Source organism: Procambarus clarkii, chromosome 58 (assembly GCF_040958095.1).
Source record: "Procambarus clarkii isolate CNS0578487 chromosome 58, FALCON_Pclarkii_2.0, whole genome shotgun sequence".
Taxonomy (NCBI): Eukaryota; Metazoa; Arthropoda; class Malacostraca; order Decapoda; family Cambaridae; genus Procambarus; species Procambarus clarkii.
In genome coordinates, this window is record NC_091207.1 from 27,512,080 (window position 1) to 27,537,366 (window position 25,287).

Here is a 25,287-nt window from a genome sequence, read left to right on the forward strand (position 1 = left end):
ATTTAACTCTAAATTTAATGATATGTGGTTTTGACCTGGGAACAGTTACATATCTAGAGTATGAAATAGGCTAAGGAAAAGTGCTAACACTTAAGAATAAAATCAGTGCCATTCTAGAATCCCCAATGATTAGGTGCACTTAGGTGCAAAAAGATGTGCAGCGCTTTGTAGATGTGTGTGCTTACTATCACCGGTTCTGTAAGAATTTCTTCAGTGTGGCAACACCGTTAATCAACTTGATACGATAAACGGTGAAATTCAAATGATCAACAGTGTCCAGAAGCATTTTAAAGCTTGAAATCAATCTTGACTTCTGCTTCAGTGCTTGCTAGCCACGGTTCGACATACCATTTAAAATACATATCAATGTGTCTGACTTGGGTGCTCGTGCACCGATGTTGCAAACTGAGGATGCTCAGGTGGACCATCCAGAATACTACTACTCTGCTAAGTTTGACAAGACACAGCATAACTATTCGGTAGTAGAAAAAGAAGCGTTGGCGTTAGTGTTGGCATGTCAAAAGTTTAAGTTGTATCTCATTTATTTATTTATTTATTTATTTATTATTTATATGCAAGAAGATACATTGGGTGTTAACACAGAACATAGAAATTAAGTTGAATTTACATTCTTGTAAAGCCACTAGCACGCATAGCGTTTCGGGCAAGTCCTTAAGCTAACAGATAATTTGTAGATAATTAACAGTAAAATTTACAAAAAAATTTTACGAGTACTTTACAGCATTACTTTACAGGAAATCTTTCTAAGATTACAATCGTAAAATAATATGACTTAGAAACAAATATTGGGGGATTGGGTAGCACTAGATACAGTGCAAAGATAAAGCACTAGGAAGAAAACTATGAATATGAAATTAGGTACTTTTTGGTTTTATTTTGAATAAGACAAAAGTTGGCCAGCTTTTCAATTCATTAGGGAGTGAGTTCCATAGACTAGGTCCCTTTATTTGCATAGAGTGTTTACACAGATTAAGTTTGACTCTGGGGATATCAAAGAGATTAAGTTTGACTCTGGGGATATCAAAGAGATTAAGTTTGACTCTGGGATATCAAAGAGACTGGTGTGATATGTGTTCTATTACATCTGTCCAGAGGGAGAGTTTCAGAACAGGGTTTGAACTTAAGAAAAGGGTTCTATAAATGTAATTGACACAAAAGAATGTTTGGAGTATATTTATGTTTAGCATGTTTAGGGATTTAAACAGGGGAGCTGTGTGTTGTCTGAAAGCAGAGTTTGTTATTGTCCTGATAGCAGATTTTTGCTGGGTGATGATGGGCTTGAGGTAGTTTGCAGAGGTTCAACCCCAAGCATAGATACCACAAGTAAGATAGGGATAGACAAGTGCATAATAGAGTGAGAGGAGAGCAGAGTAGGGTACGTAATATTTGATCTTAGAGAGTATACCAACTATTTTAGAAACCTTTTTAGTTATGTGTTGTATGTGGGTGCTGAAGTTGAGTCACTTGTCTAATTATAGGCCAAGGAACTTTCCATTATTTTTATTGCTAATGTTCTCGTTATCTATCTGAAGCTGAATTGCATTTGTGATTTGCTTGCAAATAAGATGTAGTAGGTCTTTTTTATGTTTAGTGTGAGTTTGTTGGTTGACATCCACAAATGGACTTTTTTTAATTCATTGTTTACAACATTATTTAATATGAGAGGGATGGGTACAGAGAAGATGAGAGTAGTATCATCAGCAAACAATATAGGTTTAAGCATGTTAGAAACATTAGGGAGATCATTGATGTATATAAGAAATAGGAGGGGTCCTAGGATGCTGCCCTGTGGCACCCCTACGGTTTGTGGTAGTGTAGGAGAGGTTAGATCATTGATGGCTACATATTGGTGTCTGTCACTAAGATAGGATCGGATATAGTTCAGGGCAAGGTAACGGATTCCATAATGTTGGATTTTAAGTAAGAGGTAGTTATGGTTAACAGTATCAAAAGCCTTTCTCAGGTCAATGAAGAATCCAATCGGAAACTCACTTTTGTCAAGGGCTGAGTAGATTATATCAAGCAGACTAACAATTGCATCATTGGTACTCTTTTGGGAGCGGAAGTCAAACTGCCAGGGACTTAGTATATTGAATTTTATGAGAGAGGCATAGAGCTGTTTGTAAATAATTTTGTAAAATATTTTTGATAATATAGGTAGATTTGATATGGGTCTGTAATTATTTATATCTGCCGTGTTATCTTCTTTATTACCTGGCATTACTCTTGCTTTTTTAAGGATGTCATGGAAGGTATGACATTAGAGATTTATTGAACAGCAAAGCTATGGAAGGTCGACGACCGGGCCGCGGGGACACTAAACCTCAGAAGTACCTCAAGGCAACCTCAAGGTGGTGCAAGGGCATGGGAGGCACTCTTGTATACTATCGATGGTATTTCACTAATGTCCCCAGCTTTGGATTTTAGTGACTGAATGATGGACACAACCTCTGTAGGGCTGATCGGTGAGAGGAGAAGAGAGTTTGGATAGCTGCCTGAAAGATATGTGGTAACATGTGTCTGGGTCTGTGGGATTTTTCGGGCAAGGTTAGCACCAATCGATGAAGAGAAGCTATTAAATTCAGTTGCTGTTTCAAGATCTGTTGTAGGTGTATAACCATCCTTGGAGATTTTTATCTAGTTATGTGAATGTTGTTTAGCTCCTAGGATGTTAGAGATGGCTCTCCATGTGCTTTTCACAATACCTTTTACTTCTTTGAATCTATTCTCGTAATAGCAACGCTTTGCTCTCCTTATTATACTGGTAAGCACTGCCGAGTACCTCTTAACTACTTCCTTTGCAACTAGGGCAATCCTAAGTTTTTCATATTCATGTTTCTTGACGATTGCTTTGAGTATGACATTAGTGATCCATGGATTATTTAATTTTTTGCTAGTTACTTGCTTGGTGAGGAGAGGACAATAAGTATTATAAAGGCTTAGAATTTTGGAAAGGAAGCGGCTAATTAACAAATTTATATCCTGAGTATTATTAAATTCAGATTCCCAGTTTATATTGTGGAGGGCATTTGTGAGATTGCCTATTGCTGCTTCACTGTGTAACCTAAAGGTAATTTTCTTGTTAGTAGGTGGTGTTATGGCCATGTTTGCTACAAGGATAATGGTCAGTTGTTCTATCTGTGATTATACCTAATGTAAGGGGAGCTGTTATGTTGGTCCCTAAGTGATCCAGGGTAGAAGCGGATGTTTGAGTGAATCGGGTTAGCCTGGTGACTGTGGGGCTGAGCATACCGGAATTCATGCTGTTAAGGAAATAGTCGACTTGAGGGCTATTTTGTTGCCCTAGGTCAATATTGAAGTCACCTCCCAGAACTATGTGATATTTGTTGAGGTTGTTGTTTATGATAAGATTCATCAAGTTATCTGAGAATGCAGCAATGTTAGTATTGGGTAATCTATAGATGGCTCCAATAGTCAAGGAGGATTTAAGGGATTTAATTGAAAATTGAGCAAAGTATATTCACAGTAGTCATCTCTATCACTAGTGACACTGTTGCAGATGAAGGTATGTTGGTAGTATATAGCTGTGCCACCTCCTTTTTTGTTAGGCCTACAGTTGTGAATGGCTCTATAACCAGCTAAGTTGAAAAGTTGGGTATGGTCTTTACTTAGCAAGGTTTCTGTTAATATAATGAACGATAGTTCAGTATCTAGCGCTGAGAGTAGTGCATTTATATCATCAAAATGTTTCTCAAGTGATCTGACATTTTGGTTGAAAACTGATAAGCAAAGGTTATTTCGGAGCTTATTTTTTGCCTGGTGTGCTGTGTAGTGCCTTCAGTGGTGATGCTCAGTGTGTTGGTTATTGTATATTTGAGATAATAGATTTTGTTCTAGATCAATACCAGCTTGCATGTGGATGCAATGGAGTCAAGGTACAATAAGGAAAGCAAGTACAGTACAGTAAAATACTATATCTGCTAAAAATATAAAATAATTATGGTAAACAGAGAATAAAAGAAAAAGTATACAAATATATATATAATAGAAACAAATAATATAAAATGAAGATCACTGAAATGAGACAGTAATAGCAAATAACAGTTGATAATTCTATAAAACAATAGCTTACTTTAATAATATAATTACACTATAGTTAATTACTAAAGTTACACTAAAACGAAAATGAGGTAGATTACTTAGAGATACACTCAGGCACACTGAATGATAAAGTTTATACTAGAATGATAAGTTTATACTAGAGGACACAGGCAAAACCAGTGTACAATGGAGCAAGGGAGTATAAAGTATATATAAAATTGAGTTAAAAAACAAGAAAAAGGAGAATATCAAAGATGACAATTTAAAAAAAAAAAAAAAACTTTTGAAAGGAAAGGCAGAGCTATAGTACACTTTGGTAGTTAGATGAGACTATAATTTATTTTCTGGTTATTCAGATGTTATCCCACAGTCATCCAGGAAAGAATTGAGACGTGCCTCATGGCTAATGTAGTGGAAGTGTATACGGACCATAACCCCCTAGTGTTCATCCATAAAATGAAGCTGAAAAACAAACGATCTTGAGGTGGGCTTTATTTCTGCAAGATTTTAACCTTAGCATGCACCACTTAATGGGCCGACTAAGTGTGCTGATGCACTATCCCTGTTACATCTGGGCCACGGGACACCACAGACACATTGTCAAAGGTTTAGTTATAGTACTTAGGTTCTCCTGTTATATTGATTACAATTTGTTATTTGTGATTCTTTTCTTTTCTATGTGCTATTTTTGTTGGCTGTTTATTGTACTCTCATTAACAATTTAACTACTATTCTATTAACCACATTTTTCCTCCTGCTTGGGAAGGTGTGTTACGACCTGGCCCCTATTGTTGCCTGAAGGAGCTAGGATTGTATGGTGATCTGAATACCTAATTATCTTATTGTCTTAACTGTTTTAATTGTCTTAATTGTATTATTATCTTATTGTAATAATACTTATTGTCCTCTCCTCACCAAACAAATAACTGGCAAAAGGTTAAATAATCCCTGGCTCACTAATGGCATACTCAAAGCAATCGACAAGAAACATGAATATGAAAAAAACTTAGGATTGGCCTAGTTGCAAAGGAAGTAGTTAAGAGGTACTCGTCAGAGCTTACCAGTATAATAAGGAGAGCAAAGTGTTCCTATTACGAGAATAGATTTAAAACAAGCAAAGGACAACATGGAGAGCCATCTCTAACATCCTAGCAGATAAACATTATTCACAGAATCAGATAAAAATCTCCAAGGATGGTTATACACCTGCAACAGATCTTGAAACAACAAACTGAATGTGAGGAAATGAAAATTCCCTCGGCTAGTTTTTCTAGTTTTTTAGATTAGGCTAGAGTCGCTCTAGGGACTCTAGACAAGAAGTTTTCAATCTACATGCACTTGTGTGGTGTTGGATGAAAGCTTATGCTAAGGACCATCGTTTAAGACTAGCCAGAGGTTTGTGACTGCTCTGTAGAGAGAGTTACAGAATTTATCCTGTTTCTGTGAAATGGGATTATAGAGAGAGTGAGTGTGGTATGAGAGGGTACTTGAGTCGCTAACAGTTTTCGAGGTGGGGGGACAGACTGGTGAACGTTGCCTCCTCCACCATATGTGATATGGCGACACTGTCCTAGGCCGCCCCCATCCTTGTGACGGCACGGGACGCCTCATGGTGAGGGCGTCTGTGATTGGTCTAGGCACCTCAGCCTCGAGGTGAGTTTTAGGCGCGAACGGCTGTGATTGGAAGCGGCACCATAGGGCTGTGCCGGCTTTGTGCTGATTGGTCAAGACAAGGTAGGGGAGAAGATGGGTATTTAAGTTCCCCTATGCCTCCAAAATCTTCAGTCTGAGCTGGGCGGCAAGCTGAGGAGGAGGTGACTCTGGGTGGGGGTGGCGGCTGCCACCTCCACCCCCGTTAATCGCTGTGTAATCCTTATTACTCATCGTGCATGGCACTCCTGCTATTATGGGTTGTGTCAAGGCCCAATTTGCGTGAAATGGGGCCAAGGAGTATGGAAGGAACAAGTGAAAATATAAAAGACAGTGTTCACCCATGAGGCAGCTGGCAGGCCTCATGGTGTATCAGTTGGTTCCTCACATTGGGTTCGAGTATCCTGTCTATGTTAATGGACAATTGGTGGAATAAGGGCAGGGCCTCCAAGTGTAATTATGGTGATATTACAGGCTCCTGTTGAACTTTGAATTCCACCTTGCTGGGTCCACCATGTGGTGACGCCGGGCATTATCACCCCCGGTGTACGAGCAAGGCATGCTCTGGTATGTTGTGGGTGAGGGTGCTCTCCCATCCACGTTGTGTATGCCTGTGGGCGCCAGCCAGCCAGCCTGAGGTAAGCCCCATGTGCACGCCATGCCGTGCCCCCCAGGCCACCCTGGCCACCCTGCGCCACCCTGGCCACCCCGCTCCACCCTGGCCACCCCGCGCCACCCTGGCCACCCCGCGCTGCCCCGCGCCACGCCACCCCGCGGCCACATGCCTTGGACACCCTAGGGCCACACCTAGTCGACGCATGTGGAGCGAGCTAGGTGTTTTTCAGCAAGTGAGGTAGTGACCGGGAAAATGAATGAAATGAGAGTGGAAATCGTGAATACAAAAATAATTGTTACAGTGTCTCAGGACTGTTGTTAGTTCCGGTAACAGCTGTGTTGTCCCATAGCGCCTGCCAGGTGAGGGAAGCAGCTGAGAGACCATTGCCTGTACTGACGTCCAGGTGACTGGTTGTGATGTACCTGGAGATGGATGTTGTACACTGTACCACATATGTAGATGTTTATAGATATATGTTGTGTGTAGACTGACTCGAGTATGTAACCGGTCAGTGTAGAGATTTACCATGTAAGTAATCCAGTTCTGTTGATTCTATATAATCGTTCAGTCTAGATTAATGTCATATTGCCGCATGGTAATTATATCATTGCAGAGGTAGGCAGGTCAGTGTTGCAGGGTAGTCAGTGGATACCCTGAGGTCTGTATAACTATGTATAATTGATCTAGTGATATAATTTACATTGATTAAATGAATGCCATTCCCATGTGTTTAATTTGCATGTATGTAGATGTACGGTGTTGTGTGGTGAGTCAGCAGATGTGATTGATGACTGATTGCCTAATGATGTCATTAGCAGGGAGCCGGTCGGTCGAGCGGACAGCACGCTGGACTTGTGATTCTGTGGTCCTGGGTTCGATCCCAGGCGCCGGCGAGAAACAATGGGCAGAGTTTCTTTCACCCTATGCCCCTGTTACCTAGCAGTAAAATAGGTACCTGGGTGTTAGTCAGCTGTCACGGGCTGCTTCCTGGGGGTGGAGGCCTGGTCGAGGACCGGGCCGCGGGGACACTAAAGCCCCGAAATCATCTCAAGATAACCTCAAGATAAGGAAGATAGCATGTAATATTAATGCCCCCTAGGAGCTGTGTTGAGGATTTAAGGGGTCCCTTTGATTATTCAAGGGAATTCACAGTTCTTAATGAGAGCAAGGAATTGATTAGTTAATTGCCTAATTACAAGAATTAGTGCCAGCTGTCCATGTAGCGACGGTGTTTTATATTTACGTAAATTGTCTTGCTGAAGTAGTAGTGATTGCTCACAGTAGTCCCTTGCAACTGTTGCAAGATTAGAGGGGGCAGTAATGTAGGTATACTTTTGTTATTGCCTAACCGTGTGTCATTACTGTGTGGGTACAGTCATTAACGTGTTGCAGAAGCTGCAACCGTATGTGGGCTGTGCATTTATGTTGTTATGCATGCCACTGTAAAGGTGACCTATGTAACCTGGGGTTACTTTGTATTCTTTAAGTTGTGGTGAGGACTTAAGGATTCAGTAAGTTAATTAATGGGAATTAACTTTATAATGGGTGCACATTTATTGATGAGTGAGAGAGCTGTTAGAGAACAGTGTTGAGCTTGTTGAGATACGTTTCCGGTGCAATTAATTGTCCGTGTGACAACTAATTGACCACTCTAGCTAATTTTGTAATTAGCATTCTCATCATGAATTCACATAGTGGGAGAGGAACTGTCAGAGTCTGTCAGTATTTGTGTTAACGTAATTTGCTCGAGACTAATTACCTTTCTGCGGTATAGCAATTAGTGGCTCATGTTAATTAGTGGAGTAATTAACGTCGGGGGTCTTGATGACTCAGATGACTCGGTAAAGCGAGGTCATGGAGCTAGCATAACTCGTTATATTAATCATATCCTGTCTGATGACAGTGGATTAAGATGCACTCATGTTAAGTAGTGGAGTAATTAACTCCTCGCCCGTGAATTCACAGTGTTTGATGAGACCTGCTTTGGCAGTGCGGAGTGAGACGTATTTATGTATGATTAATTATCGGTCCTGGTGACAGTTAATTAATTGCTCGGGGTTAATTAGGGTAATTAACACTTATTAAAGTAAATTTTGACATAGACTGTTGAGAAGCTACCAAGTTTGTGATAGGCTTAGTTAACGTAATTCGATGGGGATTTAATTAATGGTCCGTTTGACATTAATTAGGAATTACTCACTGAATACTTGCAAGGAGTCAAGTGTGATGTAATGTAAGAGAGACTTGAGTTATTGTTAACAAGATGACTTGTGTTAAGGGAGACAAGTGTTGATGATTAACGTAGCGTACCATCATGTTGTTGTCTAAGAGAGACAAGTGTTTGTGATTAATGTAATACTTTGTTGCTGACTGCTGTGATCAGTCAATTAACGTAATTAATCACATAATCAATTTTGTAATTGATTAAGACAATTTCTTTTGTTTATCGTCTGGTGACGAGAGTAAAGTAACTTAGGGATTACTGGAGTTGTGTCTCAGAACCCCACCTTGGCTGGCTTTGTTTACTGTTTACAGTGCAACTTCTTGCAGGGAGTTGCAAAGAGTGTTCACATTAGGTTGTGATAGGGGGAGGGTCACTGTTCACTGTTGGACTACCCGCCTAGTTACGTGGGTCTCTCCTGTAAGGTTGGAGGACCCATAAGATTGTGATTATAGTATCTGGTCACCGTGAAGCCGTGACAATATTGATTGCAAGCTTGTATCATCAGTGGGCATCCATCATTGTTCAATTAATTCGTGTAATCAGCCCGCAGTGCGAGGAGCTGTTGAATAGCTGTGTTGCAAGTGCCACTTGATAGGCAATAACGTAACGAATCACTCGCTGTGGTGTAACTTAGTCTGTGAATTTTTTTGATTTGCAATATTGCGTCGTCAGTAGGCACACCTGTGTTCAGGTTAGATCAGTGTGCAGCCGCACAGCAAGGGTTGCTATTTAGCTGTTTGTTATAGTGCCACTGGATGGACATTAACGTAACGTAAACTCGATGTTGTAGTAGTTATAGTCTCTTGTTATAAATAAATGATTTATTTTATAGAAAACGGTCTTTGATGTCAACCCTTCAACCATTCTTTTCCACCCATGTTCTGCTTTATACGACTGAATGTTGATGTGATCTTTTGTAATGATGGCTGTTCTTGGGAATTCGAATTCCAATTCATAGCACCACAACAAATATAAATATTTGATTGTGAGAACCCGTTGGTTACCCTTTATTAGTTTTAACGTCTTGTTTAAGTAGAAGGAACCAGCGGTCTATGTGGACAGGTTTTCACCCTAGTGGTGGAAGTTGGGCGGTTTGCTCCCGCTTTTCCTTTTTTTATTGGACTCATGCTTATCTACTGTGTGCAGTTCTTTAAACTTGAGGTCCACCTCCTAAGGGAGGAAGGCATAGAAAAAAATTTCACACTGAATTTAATAGCTTCTTTTCATCGATTGGTGCTAACCTTGCCCGAAAAATCCCATAGACCCAGACACATGTTACCGCATATCTTTCAGGCAGCTATCCAAACTCTCTTCTCCTCTCACCGATCAGCCCTACAGATGTTGTGTCCATCATTCAGTCACTAAAAACCAAAGCTGGGGACATTAGTGAAATACCATCGATGGTATACAAGAGTGCCTCCCATGCCCTTGCATTACCCATAGCTTTGCTGTTCAATAAATCTCTAGAGTGTCATACCTTCCCTGATATCATTAAAAAAAGCAAGAGTAACGCCAGTTCATAAAGGTGGTAACACGGCAGACAAATAATTACAAACCCATATGAAATCTACCTATATTATCAAAAATATTTGAAAAAATTATTTACAAACAGCGCTACTCCTATCTCGTAAAATTCAATACACTAAGTCCCTGCCAGTTTGGGTTCCGCTCCCAAAAGAGTACCAATGATGCAATTGTTAGCTGCTTGACTTAATTTACTCAGCCCTTGACATAAGTGAGTTTCCGATTGGGCTCTTCATTGACCTGAGTAAGGCTTTTGATACTGTTAACTATAACTACCTCTTACCTCTTACTTAAACTCCATCATTATGGAATCCGCAGCCTTGCGCTGAACTATATCCGATCCTATCTTAGTGACAGACACCAATATGTAGCCATCAATGATATAACCTCTCCCACTCTACCATTAACTGTAGGGGTGCCACAGGGCAGCATCCTAGGACCTCTCCTATTTCTGATATACATCAATGATCTGCCTAATGTCTCTAGCATGCTTAAGCCGATATTGTTTGCTGATGATACTACCCTCATTTTCTCTGACCCTAACCCACTCATCTACATAAATAAAAATGGAAATGTTCGTTTGTGCATAACCGCTAATCTCCGAAAGTTCTTCACCGATTACTTTGACATTTTCGCACAATGTTCCATTCACATCCAAGTAGGTTTTTATATACATAATATATAGATGTCACGTCTGTGACAGTAAAAAAAACATGTTTTTTCCCGGAAAAACTGTGTTTTTCATGTATTTGTCATGTGAGGGAAATCTTCCAAATCTCATTACCGATTTCTTTGAAATTTTGACACAACGTTGCATTCGAATAGGCGCGTCTTTTTATATATCTACTATATACATGCCTCACCTGTGACAGGAAAAAAACACGTTTTTTTTTAAACAACACCATCTGTTGAACGTAAGAGCAACACAAGCTGTAATCTCCGAAAGTTCTTTACTGATTGCTTTGAAATTTTGACACAACGTTGCATTCGAATAGGCGCGTCTTTTTATATATCTACTATATAGATGCCACCCCTCTGACAGGTAAAAACATGCGTTTTTGAAGAACAGCGTTATCTGTTGCACATAATAGAAACATGCACGCTTTACTAAATTTGTCACGAATTCCATTTCAGTGTTTAAAATTGCATTGATAAGTTTTATTTTCATAGATTTCAATTTATTTTATTTTTATTGGAATATTTTGTGTGACATTGTGTTGGAATTGAGCCGTGTTGTTTACCATACCGTTCATTTCGTAAGTATAAGTATAGATGCCACACCTGTGACAGGTAATACTATGCTTTTCTTGAAAAATAGCACCATCTGTTGTATGTAAGAGCAACACACATGCTATACTAAATATGTTACATATTTGTAACATATTTATTAAATATTTTACAATTCCATTTCAATGTTTCTGATTGCATTGATAAATTGAATTTTCATAGATTTTTATTTTTTTCATTTTGATTTAATTATGTTTTGTGAATTGAGCTGGAATTGAGCTGTGTTGTTTACCATTCCGTTCATTTCGTGAGTATAGTTTATTTTTTATTTTTTTTCATATTTTCATTTCATTTTTTAACTGTTTTTCTTATATTTTAGTGATGGGAACATCAGATCACTTGATGTTCCCAATTTTTTTATGGGAACGTTCCCATCAGACCATTTGGGAAGGCATCGGACGAGGAAGTGGGGAATGGTGGAGATGACGAGGGGACGTAAGTGAGAGATGGTGGGGAGGACGAGGGGACGAGGGAGGAGGTAATGGTGGGGAAGGACGAGGGGACGGAAGAGTTTGGGATGGTGGGGACGAGGCGATGAGGGGAATGGAGAATGGTGGGGAGGACAAAGTAACAGGGAAGTGAGGCATGGTGGGAAGGAAGAGGGAATGGTCGGGAGGACGAAGGGACAGTGGAGTGTGGAATGGTTGGTAGACCGAGGAGACGGGTGAGGGAGGAATGGTAGGGAGGACTGGGGGACAGGGAAAGTTGTTGTTGCGGATTGTTGACAATCCGGCCTCGCGCGCGTTGCTGAGCCACAGCAACGCGTGGCCGGGTACTGCTAGTATTAAATAATGTAGTAAACGACGAATTAAAAAAAATCCACTTGTGGATGTCAATCAACAAACTCACACTAAACATAAAAAAGACCTACTACATCTTATTTGGAAGCAAATCAGCAAATGCAATTCAGCTTCAGATAGACAATGTTATCATTAGCAATACAAATGATGGAAAGTTCCTTGGCCTATACTTAGACAAGAGACTCAATTTCAGCACCCACCTACAACACATAACTAAAAAAAATTCTAAAACAGTTGGTATACTCTCTAAGATCAGATATTATGTACCCTACTCTGCTCTCCTCTCACTCTATTATGCACTTATCTATCCCTATCTTACTTATGGTATCTGTGCTTGGGGTTGAACCTCTGCAAACTACCTCAAGCCCATCATCACCCAGCAAAAATCTGCTATCAGAACAATAACAAACTCTGCTTTCATACTACACACAGCTCCCCTGTTTAAATCCCCAAACATGCTAAACATAAATTCACTCATACATTCTCTTGTGTCAATTACATTTATAAAATCCTTTTCCTAAGTGCAAACCCTGTTCTGAAACTCTTCCTGGACAGTTGTAATAGAACACATTCTCACCATGCCAGACATAAATGTCTCTTTGATATCCCCAGAGTCAAACTTAATCTGTGTAAAGACTCAATGCAAATAAAGGGACCTAGTCTATGGAACTCACTCCCTAATGAACTGAAAAACTACCCAACTTTTGCTTTATTAAAAAAAAGTACCTAATTTCATCTTCATAGTGTCCTACCTAGTGCTTTAACTCGCATTGTATCTAGTGGTACCGAATCCCTCAATATATGTACCTAAGCCATATTGCTCTACCATTGTAATATTTGAAATCATCTGATATCATGGTTTTTATATTGAGTGCATATTCTACTGCATTATTCTTTGAAATGATCCTCATATTGTGCTGCAGTGAACCAATGTATAACCCTGATATTTTATCATAATGTACCTTGAAATCCTTGTTCATTATAGTGGTTTGTTATTATTGTGTATTGTTCTAATCTTTATCTCTTTTGTTGACCTGTAAACATTTTTTGTCAATTTTACTGTAACTTTTCTGCTTAAATTTACCTCTACCAGTAAAGTAAAGCTGTAAAGTACCTATAATCATTTGTTGTCAATTCTACTGTAAATTATGTACATAAAGTTATCTGTAAGTACTGTAAGAGGTACTTTTTAGTTTTAGGACTTGCCCGGAACGCTATGCGTACTAGTGACTTTACAAGATTGTACAATCAACATCATTCCTATGTTCTCCCTTAACCTCCCAATGAACCTTCTTGTATATAAATAAATAAATAAATAGATAAATAAACAAATAAATAAATAAATAAATAAATAAATAAATACAAAATAAATAAAAGTTTCCCCAGGCTTTACCGTTAGGCTGCCCCTGCAAGTATTTACCCAACTCTCCTCTAGCTAGTTCATGGACCTGGCCAGTCTTTGAAAGTGGTTAAAAAACCTTTCAGGGTCTGACTGAAAATTCTGGCAAAGTATTTTTTCCTTATTATGCATAGGGTTTGAATCCCCATCATTATTCTGTTATTTCCTAGTTAATACCTGAGATTTTGCTCCTCTAGTCTTAATTCTGCTAACCTCACTTGCAGTTCTAACTCCCTCATAACTGTACACTCTGCTTGACTGGGTGTTAATACCTCTGTATCACTTGGTAAGAGTTCCAGCTGTGAACTGTAAAATTTCGTTGACTAGTTGCCATTATTTTTTTTTTTTTTGCTTTAAAGTTTTAAAGGGGGACTTGCCAGTTCTTGCACTCTGGCCTCCATGATGACTAATTTAATCAATAATATTAATTACGAAAACACTGCCCTCCCCCTCTGCTGTGCAAGGATGCCACTTCTACCTCAACTGAGAAGACGAATCCAGTTAGATGTCCAGTCCACGTAGGATGTAAACCTTTGAAAGCTGAACTAGCTCTTGGGCTACCCTTCGCAACCTTGTACCTAGGAAGGTGAAATAATAAATGGCTGCACTCAAAACTTGTTCAGTATTTCCGTCCTGTCCAGAGATCCGTCCTTTCATGCCTGGTTTGCGGCGTTGTTAGCCCTGTGGCCTTCAAGCGTTCCTGATATGAGAGATGACTTAGCTCTGGAATAACTTTTGTTACCCGGTATTACACCTTCTCCAGAGCAGCTAAATCCTTCTGAAAATGAGGTCTCCATGCCTGGATACAGTAATCCAAGTAGGGGCACACCAGGGATTTATACAGTTGAAACATTATTTTATTTTCCGTGTAGTCAAATGTATGCTTGATTATCCCAAGAGTTTGGTTAGCTTTTCTAATGGCTGCACCCACCTGTTGTGCAACTTTTAATGAGTGGTGGATCTTGACTCCAAGGTACCTTTCTTAATCAATCTGCTGTATTGTAATGACTTTACCATGGCGTGTAGATGGGGTGAAGATGGAAGTGAAACGGGAAATGAAATGAGGAATGAAACGGTCAGTGTACCTAGACTCCCCACAAACGTACCCAACTTGGTACAGTGTACATAGACTCGGCACAAACACACCCAACACGGTACATTACACCTAGACTCTCCACAAAATCACCCAACACGGTACATTATGTACCTTGACTCCCCACAAACACTGTAAAGTGTACCTAGACTCCCCACAAGCACTCCCAATACGGTACGGTGTACCTAGACTCCCCACAAGCACTCCCAATACGGTACGGTGTACCTAGACTCCCCACAAGCACTCCCAATACGGTACGGTGTACCTAGACTCCCCACAAGCACTCCCAATACGGTACGGTGTACCTAGACTCCCCACAAACACGTTACAGTGTTTGTGGTACAGCTATCAGGTGGGGGTCTAATAGCAGAGTGGACAGCGCTCTAATCTCGTAATCATAGGGTCCGGGCCCGATCCCCAGTGATGGCAGAAACCAAATGGGCAGAGTTTCTTTCACCCTGGTGCCACTGTTCACCTAGCAATAAAAAGGTACCTGGGAGTTAGGTGCCTGGGAGTTAGACAGCTGTTAGGGGCTGCTTCCTGGGAGTGTGTGGGTATGTGTGTGTGTGTGTGTGGAAAAAAATAGTAGTTAGTAACAGTTGATTGATTGACAGTTAAGAGGCAGGTCGAAAGAGCAGAACTCAACCCCTACAAGGACAACTAGGTGAATACAGTGTACCTTGACTTCCCACAAACAATTTCAGCCCACGGGGTGCACAATATAGTACCTCGCACTAGAGGAGTATGGGGTGCACAATAAACTACCTCGCACTAGAGGAGTATGGGGTGCACAATAAACGACCTCGCACTAAAGGAGTATGGGGTGCACAATAAAGTACCTCGCACTAGAGGAGTATGGGGTGCACAATAAACTACCTCGCACTAGAGGAGTATGGGGTGCACAATAAACGACCTCGCACTAGAGGAGTATGGGGTGCACAATAAACTACCTCACACTAGAGGAGTATGTGGTGCACAATAAACTACCTCACACTAGAGGAGTATGGGGTGCACAATAAACTATCTCGCACTAGAGGAGTATGGGGTGCACAATAAACGACCTCGCACTAGAGGAGTATGGGGTGCACAATAAAGTACCTCGCACTAGAGGAGTATGGGGTGCACAATAAACTACCTCACACTAGAGGAGTATGGGGTACACAATAAACTACCTCGCACTAGAGGAGTATGTGGTGCACAATAAACTACCTCACACTAGAGGAGTATGGGGTGCACAATAAAGTACCTCACACTAGAGGAGTATGGGGTACACAATAAACTACCTCGCACTAGAGGAGTATGTGGTGCACAATAAACTACCTCACACTAGAGGAGTATGGGGTGCACAATAAAGTACCTCACACTAGAGGAGAATGGGGTGCACAATAAACTACCTCGCACTAGAGGAGTATGGGGTGCACAATAAACGACCTCGCACTAGAGGAGTATGGGGTGCACAATAAACCACCTCACACTAGAGGAGTATGGGGTGCACAAGAAACTACCTCGCACTAGAGGAGTATGGGATGCACAATAAACTACCTCACACTAGAGGAGTATGGGGTGCACAATAAACTACCTCGCACTAGAGGAGTATGGGGTGCACAATAAACGACCTCGCACTAGAGGAGTATGGGGTGCACAATAAACTACCTCACACTAGAGGAGTATGGGGTGCACAATAAACTACCTCGCACTAGAGGAGTATGGGGTACACAATAAACTACCTCACACTAGAGGAGTATGGGGTGCACAATAAACTACCTCGCACTAGAGGAGTATGGGGTACACAATAAACTACCTCGCACTAGAGGAGTATGGGATGCACAATAAACTACCTCACACTAGAGGAGTATGGGGTGCACAATAAACTACCTCGCACTAGAGGAGTATGGGGTGCACAATAAACTACCTCGCACTAGAGGAGTATGGGGTGCACAATAAACTATCTCGCACTAGAGGAGTATGGGATGCACAATAAATTATCTCGCACTAGAGGAGTATGGGGTGCACAATAAACTCCCTCACACTAGAGGAGTATCGGGTGCACAATAAACTACCTCGCACTAGAGGAGTATGGGGTGCACAATAAACTACCTCACACTAGAGGGGTATGGGGTGCACAATAAATTACCTCATATTAGAGGGGTATGGGGTGCACAATAAACTACTTCTCAAAGGATGAGTATGGGGTTCATAAAAAACTACCTCTCACAGGATAAGTATGGGGGGTGCACAATGAACTAACTCTCACAGGAAGAGTATGGGGTGCGTTAATAAACTACCTCTCACAGGAGGAGTATGGGGTGCACAATAAACTACCTCTCACAGGAGGAGTAAGGGTGCACAATAAACTACGTCGCACTAGAGGAGCTTGGGGTGCACAGTAAACTACCTCTCACAGGAGTAGTATGAGTTGCACAATAAGCTACCCATCACAAGTGGAGTATGTGGTGCACAATAAACTACCTCTCATAGGTGGAGTATGTGGTACACAATAAACTACCTCTCATAGGTGGAGTATGTGGTGCAAAATAAACTACCTCTCACAGGATGAGTATGGAGTGCACAATAAACTACCACTCTCAGGGTGAGAATGGGAAGTACAATAAACTACTTTTCACAGGAGGAGTATGGTGTGCACAATAAACTATCTCGCACTGAAGGAGTATGGGGTGCACAATAAACTACCTGACAGTAGAGGAGTATAAGGTTTACAATAAACTACCTCGCACAAGAGGAGTATGGTGTGCACAATAATCTACTTCACACAGAAAGAGTATGTGGTGTACAATAAACTATCTCACACTAGAGGAGTATGGGGTGCACAATAAACTACCTCGCACTAGAGGGGAATGGGGTGCACAATAAACTACCTCGCACTAGAGGAGTATGGAGTGCACAATAAACTATCTCGCACTTGAGGAGTATGGGGTGCACAATAAACTACCTCACACTAGAGGAGTATCGGGTGCAAAATAAACTACCTCGCACTAGAGGAGTATGGGGGTGCACAATAAACTACCTCCCACTAGAGGAGCATGGGGTGCACAATAAACTACCTCTCACAGGATGAGTATGGGGGGTGCACAATAAACAACTTCTCACAGGGTGAGTATGGGGTGCACAATAAACTACCTCACACAGGAAGCGTATAGTTTGCACAATAAACTACCTCTCACAGGAAGAGTATGGGGTGCATTCATAAACTACCTCTCACAGGAGGAGTAAGGGGTGCACAATAAACTACCGCACACTAAAGGTGTATGGTATGCACAATAAACTACGTCACACTAGAGGAGTATGGGGTTCACAATAAACTACCTCTCACAGGAGGAGTATAAGCTACCCATCACAAGTTGAGTATAGTGTGTTCAATAAACTACCTCTCACAGGTGGAGTATGTGGTGCACAATAAACTACCTCTCATAGGTGGAGTATGTGGTACAAAATAAACTACTTCTCACAGGATGAGTATGGAGTGCACAATGAACTACCTCTCTCAGGATGAGTATGGGAAGTACAATAAACTACTTTTCACAGGAGGAGTATGGGGTGCACAGTAAACTATCTCGCACTGAAGGAGTATGGGGTGCACAATAAACTACCTGATAGTAGAGGAGTATGAGGTGCACAATAAACTACCTCACATAGGAGATGTATGGGTTGCACAATAAACTACTTTTCATTAGGGGAGTATGGGTTGCACAATAAACTACCTTTCATTAGAGGAGTTTGGGGTGTTCATTAAACTACCTCACAAGAGGAGTAAGGGGTGCACAATAAACTATCTCTCATTAGAGGAATATGGTGTGCACAATAAACTACCTCACTAGACGACGTTGGTCTCTTTTAAAGCGTTCTGTTTTGTGTCTGGAGAGTTTCTCATGAGTAGGCTGGCCGTTTTTCTGGTTTTATAGTAAATCGTCAGTTGTATCCTCTGATTTTTGTCTGTAGGGATAACGTTTCTATTAACAATATCTTTCAGGACCCTTTCCTCTTTTTTATGAGCTGTGGAAAAGAAGTTCCTGTAAAATAGTCTAATAGGGGGTATAGGTGTTGTGTTAGTTGTCTCTTCAGAGGTTGCATGGCGTTTCACTTTCCTTCTTATGATGTCTTCAATGAAACCATTGGAGAAGCCGTTGTTGATTAGGACCTGCCTTACCCTACAGAGTTCTTCGTCGACTTGCTTCCATCCTGAGCTGTGGCTGAGAGCACGGTCAACATAAGCGTTAACAACACTCCTCTTGTACCTGTCTGGGCAGTCACTGTTGGCATTTAGGCACATTCCTATGTTGGCTTCCTTAGTGTAGCCTGCAGTGTGGAAACCTCTGCTCCTTTCCATGACTGTTACATCTAGAAAGGGCAGCTTCCCATCCTTCTCCATCTCGTAAGTGAAACGCAACACAGAATTCTGCTCAAATGCCTCCTTCAGCTCCTGCAGATGTCTGACATCAGGTACCTGTGTAAAAATGTCGTCAACATACCTGCAGTATATGGCCGGTTTCAAGTTCATGTCGACTAAGACTTTTTATGAATTATGGTTCGGAACAAATACACCAACAATCGTGAATACACCAACAACAGTGAACATACCAACACTAGTGAACACACCATTACAATTGAACACACCAATAACAGTGAACACACCAACAACAGTGAACACACTATCACTAGAGAACACACCAACAGCAGTGAACCAACCAACAACAGTGAACACACCAACAACAGTGAACACACCAACAACAATAGTGAACACACTGTCACCAAATTTTTCCCTAATTTCTGAAATATTGTGTTTTTTACAGCAGAGAATAGAATGCCCATATCCAACTCTATTTCAGCTTTGTCACATGCAGTTTTAGCTGACCTGTCTGTCTTCCTGCTGGACAACACCTATGTGAGATGGTATCCATATAAATGAAACTCTTAAACTCTTGCACTTTACATTATTAATGTTATTTGTAATGGATGTTACAACATTGCTAGTGTCTATTTTGCATGTTGGGGTTCAAAAGGCCTGAAGAGCTGACATTGAATCACCGTTAGTTTAGTTCATTTATTATGTACCCCATACCCATCTTGTGGGCGGTAGTGGAAAGGGTAACAGAGGCACATAATGGGCTCAGGGACTGAACCCCACAATTCATTTAGCTAAGCAAGTTACAATCTTGATGAGCTAGTTAGAAAATTCAATATAAGTCGTCACATCTGTTGGAAATTTCCAACACTGAATACAACACTGTTGTATTCTCATTAATTATTACTAATTCTACTAATCATTGTAGTGATAAAATTAACCCAACGTAGAGTTCACATGTACTAATAATTACATCTGTACAATAAGGCTAGAATTCTTACGTCACCCGACGCCAGTATTGCGTCAGATTCCATTGTAATAAACACATTTATATCCAATGTGTCTGAGAATTGAATTTGATTCTCTATAAACAACGGTGTTCTGTGTGATAATTAATTACAGATAAACTGATCTCCAACTAAAGCCAAATAGAGCGTTTATAGTTATAGCTGTTATCTAGTAATAAAATTGACGTCACGCGTGAATGCCCTGGAGAGACTTTAATTCTTCTCCATTGTTCGTTTACTATCATAAAACAGGCAAATAATAATATTTAACTCCTCCAAATAATAAACCCGTCCTAACCCGAGCATTTCAAGCACAACTGCGAGAAATGATAATATCCATAATAAATAATTTGGGTAACAAACGCGGGACGCGGAGCGGGGCGGAAGAGACGCCAGTCCACGTGTAGAAGCGTTCACGAGCAGACGTGTTCACGTGGTGAAGCGCTCACGAGGAGACGCCATTACCCAACCATCAGGGTAGACGCCATCAAATCTCTAGAAGAAAGTCGCCACTGTGAGGTGTGAAGAACCTTTGCAGACAATACCTTCACTGGTGTCAGTGTCATTTACATAACAAGTCGAATGGTCAAGAGATTAATTTGATATTCGGCCAGAACCTGTTAAATTTGGTTCTATGTAACACCACGTGACCGGCCAGTGAAGCGCGTCAGTATCTAGGATAGGCTAGACTGGAACCTAGGACGCGACCTTCGGCAAGCCTTAACTTACACAGTGCCCATATTAGCTAAGTACCTTGATCCTTATTTGATGCATCATATAGGGGGTGGGTTTATAGCTGGGTAGCTTGTCGTGACGCTGTGCGACAATAAAAAACTACAGGTCATTATTTTCTCTTATGTTTAATCTCGTTTTCTTGAATATAGATTTCTAGTAGTTTAATTTGTTACTACTGAAACCAATTTGATTTACAGCGTGTGTGAAGAATTCTCCGAGCTGTCATTTCCCATTTTAATCAACTCCCAGTGTTCTATGACGAGTCCAGGAGAATCAGAAGATGAGTCGTAACTAACTTCTGGGGAATCGTCATTAAGCTAAGATTCCTTTTGTATTCCTTAATTATTATCTGTACTCCTTTACATGCAGAACTCTGTTCATTGGATTAACATGTGTTTATTAAATTTATTATTTCATGTTCGTAGTATATGTTCTCTTTGAAGATAAAGATAATGATTCTATAAATATTCATAGGATTAGATTATTATACATTGGACTGGTGAACGAACCACACTAGTTCCTGGACGTATTGAGTTCCAGTAATACCCCCCCAATGTAGGTGTTTGAGGCTTTGATTCATTTAATTATACAGCCCATTAATTATTTCAATGATCATATTCTCTAGTATTTTATCCATAGTTACTGGTTCATCTAGGAATTTTCTAATGATCATATTTTCTTAGTTTCCCTCTTTACTTTAAAAGCGGGTGGTCCTTCGTAATTGATTTTACTATATTAATATATGAATATTTAGAGTCAAGCCCCAAATGTCCCACATTATGGTCCTTATCGAACCGGATAGGCATTAAATTTATAACTACAAATACTAATTATTAATAACTAATCCTTGTGTGATGTAAGCTAGACTAACTATTTAATTAATTGTGTCAACCAACAGTGTAACACATCAGTTAGTCTAAGTCACACCAACATATTGCTACTTTCACCTCATGTATAAGGTAGCTTTAGTGGGTCATAGCCAATTACCCACAACACTTAGACCTATACCTCACACAGAAGTGAGAATCTTTAGGTCACCAGGAGCAACAGCTCATAACTTTTATAACAACTCCACACTAACACCTGCGTTAGAGTGGCCTCACCATCTAACCATTATATACTTAGGTGGTAATGACATCCATCCCACTCGTCATCCAGCTGAGGTGATCAAACACCTTAAAGCGATAATTTCTTCTTTCAAGCTCTTCAGTAATTCGGTAGTATTCACATTAGTGGAACCTCGCCAACCAAGTCAAGATAATCGTTGGGGAGTAACCCCAGAATACTACCAGAGAGCTGCTAAGTACATAAATTTCAGGCTGAAAAAACGAGTGAGAGTGGATGCCACTTATATCCAATTTACAGCCAGACCTTATAGACAAAACCTGACCAGAGACGGTGTACACTAGTCAGGTGAGTCTAGGTTGCATGTGGTTGACAAGTTAATCAACACCATCAACTATCACAAACGGCTGTGGCTAGCAAGCCAAACTTAACTGTACATAATTGTTTTCACCTGTGTGTGCAAGTACACTCTTATAAAAACAAAAAACCCAAAAATACAGCACAATTATATTCACCTTACTGCACCACAATAATCTTTACCAATCTTATTAGGTAGAATTTAGGCTGAGATTGTGCTGAATTTGGTACAAGCCCAGACTAAATAAATTTATAATTCTTAGTTAGGAATTATCACGACTAGAATTAAGCTAGTCGGTAGTGTATGTATTATACTATTTGTGCTGACCCTAAACAGGGTGGGATTAAACTTTGAGACAACTCTGATTGGAGTGTCTCCATAATATTTCTCTTGTATTCATTATTTTGTGTATCTATTTTGTGTATTGCTGGATAATCCCCATTAACTCTGATGGTGATATAGAAGAGCTAACCGGACGAGAACTAATGGTGAAGTTCGGACAGTGCACAAAATATCTAGCTACTTGTTGTTAGGTAGGTACATTTAACCTCAAGTGAGGTAGAGTATAAATTAGCCACCTTAAATTAGGCTATATTTAATGTTACTTGTCCACTAATGAACAAGTACCCAAGCTTCATTAGTAATACATATACTAATCCCATGAAGTTTGGACCCAAGCCCAACATGGCTACTCCTGAGCAATTAAGGAGAACCTACATTGGCCTTCAAGGTCATTTGACCAGATTATTTAACAAGGCTGAGGGCTTATCTAAAGATACTCCCATTGACTCTGATCACTTAGAGTGGCTGATCTGAAATTTGATCAAGCCAAATCTACCAGTCGATCTTATCTTGATCTACTGAATACCACAGAGACTGATCCTGAGGAAGTAAGTCAAATTGTAGACGACATCTCCCAGTATGAAGATGAGACTCAAGATATAATTTACAGGCTATCTAAACTAGCAAAACAATCTGGATCTAATACCAGTAACACAGGGTCTCAATTCAATAACCAACTACCAGAGGTTCGTTTACCTACTTTAGACTTACCTACATTTTCAGGATCAGATACAGAAAATTGGGACAATTTTTGGACTTCCTTTGAAGTTCACATACATAAGAAACCGTCTCTGGACAAGGTTTCTAAATTTTCATACCTACTTAGTCTTCTCAAAGGAGAGGCTAAAAAGGTCATACATAACCTCACTCTTGATGAGAGTAATTATGAGGAAGCTATAAAACTCTTGAAGTTGAACTATTGCAACAAAGAGTTAAGTATAGCTACCCTCTATTATCAATTGCTAGATCTGAATGCACCAAATAGTAGACCAGAGTCACTTCAAAGCTTCAGACTAGAAGTAGAGTCTCTAGTAAAGGCCTTAGGTACTAAAGTTAATATACCTGCTTCAGAATGGTCTATCAAGTTACTATTGCAGAGGAAATTACCTCGAAATATCTTAACAGAGCTCTGCTCACATTATAATACCGAGTTTCTCACTCTTGACCAAATATTCGAAAGATTGAGGATAACGGTTAACAGATTGAAGACTCATGATAAAATTAAACCTGAGTCTAAACCAACTAATACTGACACTTCAGTCAAACCTAAACAGACTTTGAATAAGTCTAATAAATATAAATCCCAAACTACTCCATCCACTGGGAAAAGGAGTGGAAATGTAGGTACATATTCGGTGTCTCCTTCTGAGATAACCAATGACTTGTCTACTAAAGAGATCAAGTCTATTAACCAGAGAAGGTGTCTGTTCTGCAATCAAGGACATGCCACCTACCAATGCTCTGTTTATCCTACTTATAATGTTAGGGTTAAAAGGTTGCAAGAAATACACAAGTGCACCAAGTGCATGGGCTCTCATGATCCCAAAAAATGTGTAGTGCAGCTACGTTCCTGCAACAGATGTAACCAAGGTGTACACCACTACGCCTTATGTAGAAAATCTTCTACACCAACCATGACCACCGGGGAGAATTCCACGAATTCTACCGCAGTGCAATATTGCAAAGTGCATCAAGAAGTAAATGTACTTGCTACTGAGTCAGGCAATAATACTACTCTGCCTACAGCTCAACTTAGACTAATAAACCGAAGATCTAGAATTAACACTAGAGGTCTTTTTGACCAAGGTTCACAGAAAACCTTCATTACACAACAGTTGGTAGATGAGTTAAATTTAAAACCTGCCAAAAGTGTGAGGTTAAATATTTCTGGTTTCTTGTCGAATAGTGGAACTCGTGACTACAAGGTAGTTAAGGTATTAGTGAGACTCGGATCTTCTACTAGTCCAATACAAGCGGTAGTAGTAGATAAGCCTCCTACAGACCTGCAGGTCACTGGGTTAGCTCGCACTGCGAGACATCTTAGACGAAACCGCATGAGGCTAGCAGATTATAAAATAAATTCTGACTGCCTCACCGATGTTGGAATACTTATAGGCGCGGATCATTATTACAAGTTTATAACTGGATGCACTAGACAACACGGAATGAATTTGTTGTCGTCTGCAGGAGGCAAATTGCTTACGGGACCGGTGCTTTTCAGACAAAATCCAGCGTCCACAAACCAACAATCTAATAACATAATAGTGGCGTGACTAGGCTTGGAACAGTCACCCCTACGTTTCAGAGAAATATCTGAGGATATTGAGTCTGACCCACCAATACATCGTTTGTAGGATTTAGACACTTTAGGTATTATCCCTGAACAACCAAGTCCTGATGGTACGTGGACTTACCAGCAATACCTGGATACAGTTGTCTACGAAAATAAACAATACTGGGTAAGACTCCCATGGAAGTTGGATCATCCACAACTTCCAGTAAATTATTTTATGGCAGCCTCACAATTGCAGTCTCAATTAACACGACTACAGAAGCAGCCAGACAAACTGAACCTGTATCAACTCATCCAACAACAACTTAACAGTAAATTTATTGAAGTTGTTGATAACGATGACCGAAAGATAGGTCATTATTTACCTCATCACGCTGTGGTGAAAGACTCATTGACAACACCTATTCGTATTGTCTTTAACTGTAGTGCTAAAGTAAAGCCAAGCAGTGTG

The 25,287-nt window shown here is 40.3% G+C and overlaps 1 protein-coding gene across 1 annotated transcript in view; it reads left to right on the forward strand.

The window, feature by feature from the left end:
- Positions 1–395: 395 nt before the first annotated feature.
- Positions 396–25,287, forward strand: part of LOC138353605 (processed variable antigen-like) — a 38,943-nt gene continuing 14,051 nt past the window's right edge. The window contains exon 1 of the mRNA XM_069306803.1: positions 396–502. Within this exon, the coding sequence (XP_069162904.1) occupies positions 396–502 (107 nt within the window). The remainder of the gene's footprint in view (positions 503–25,287) is intronic.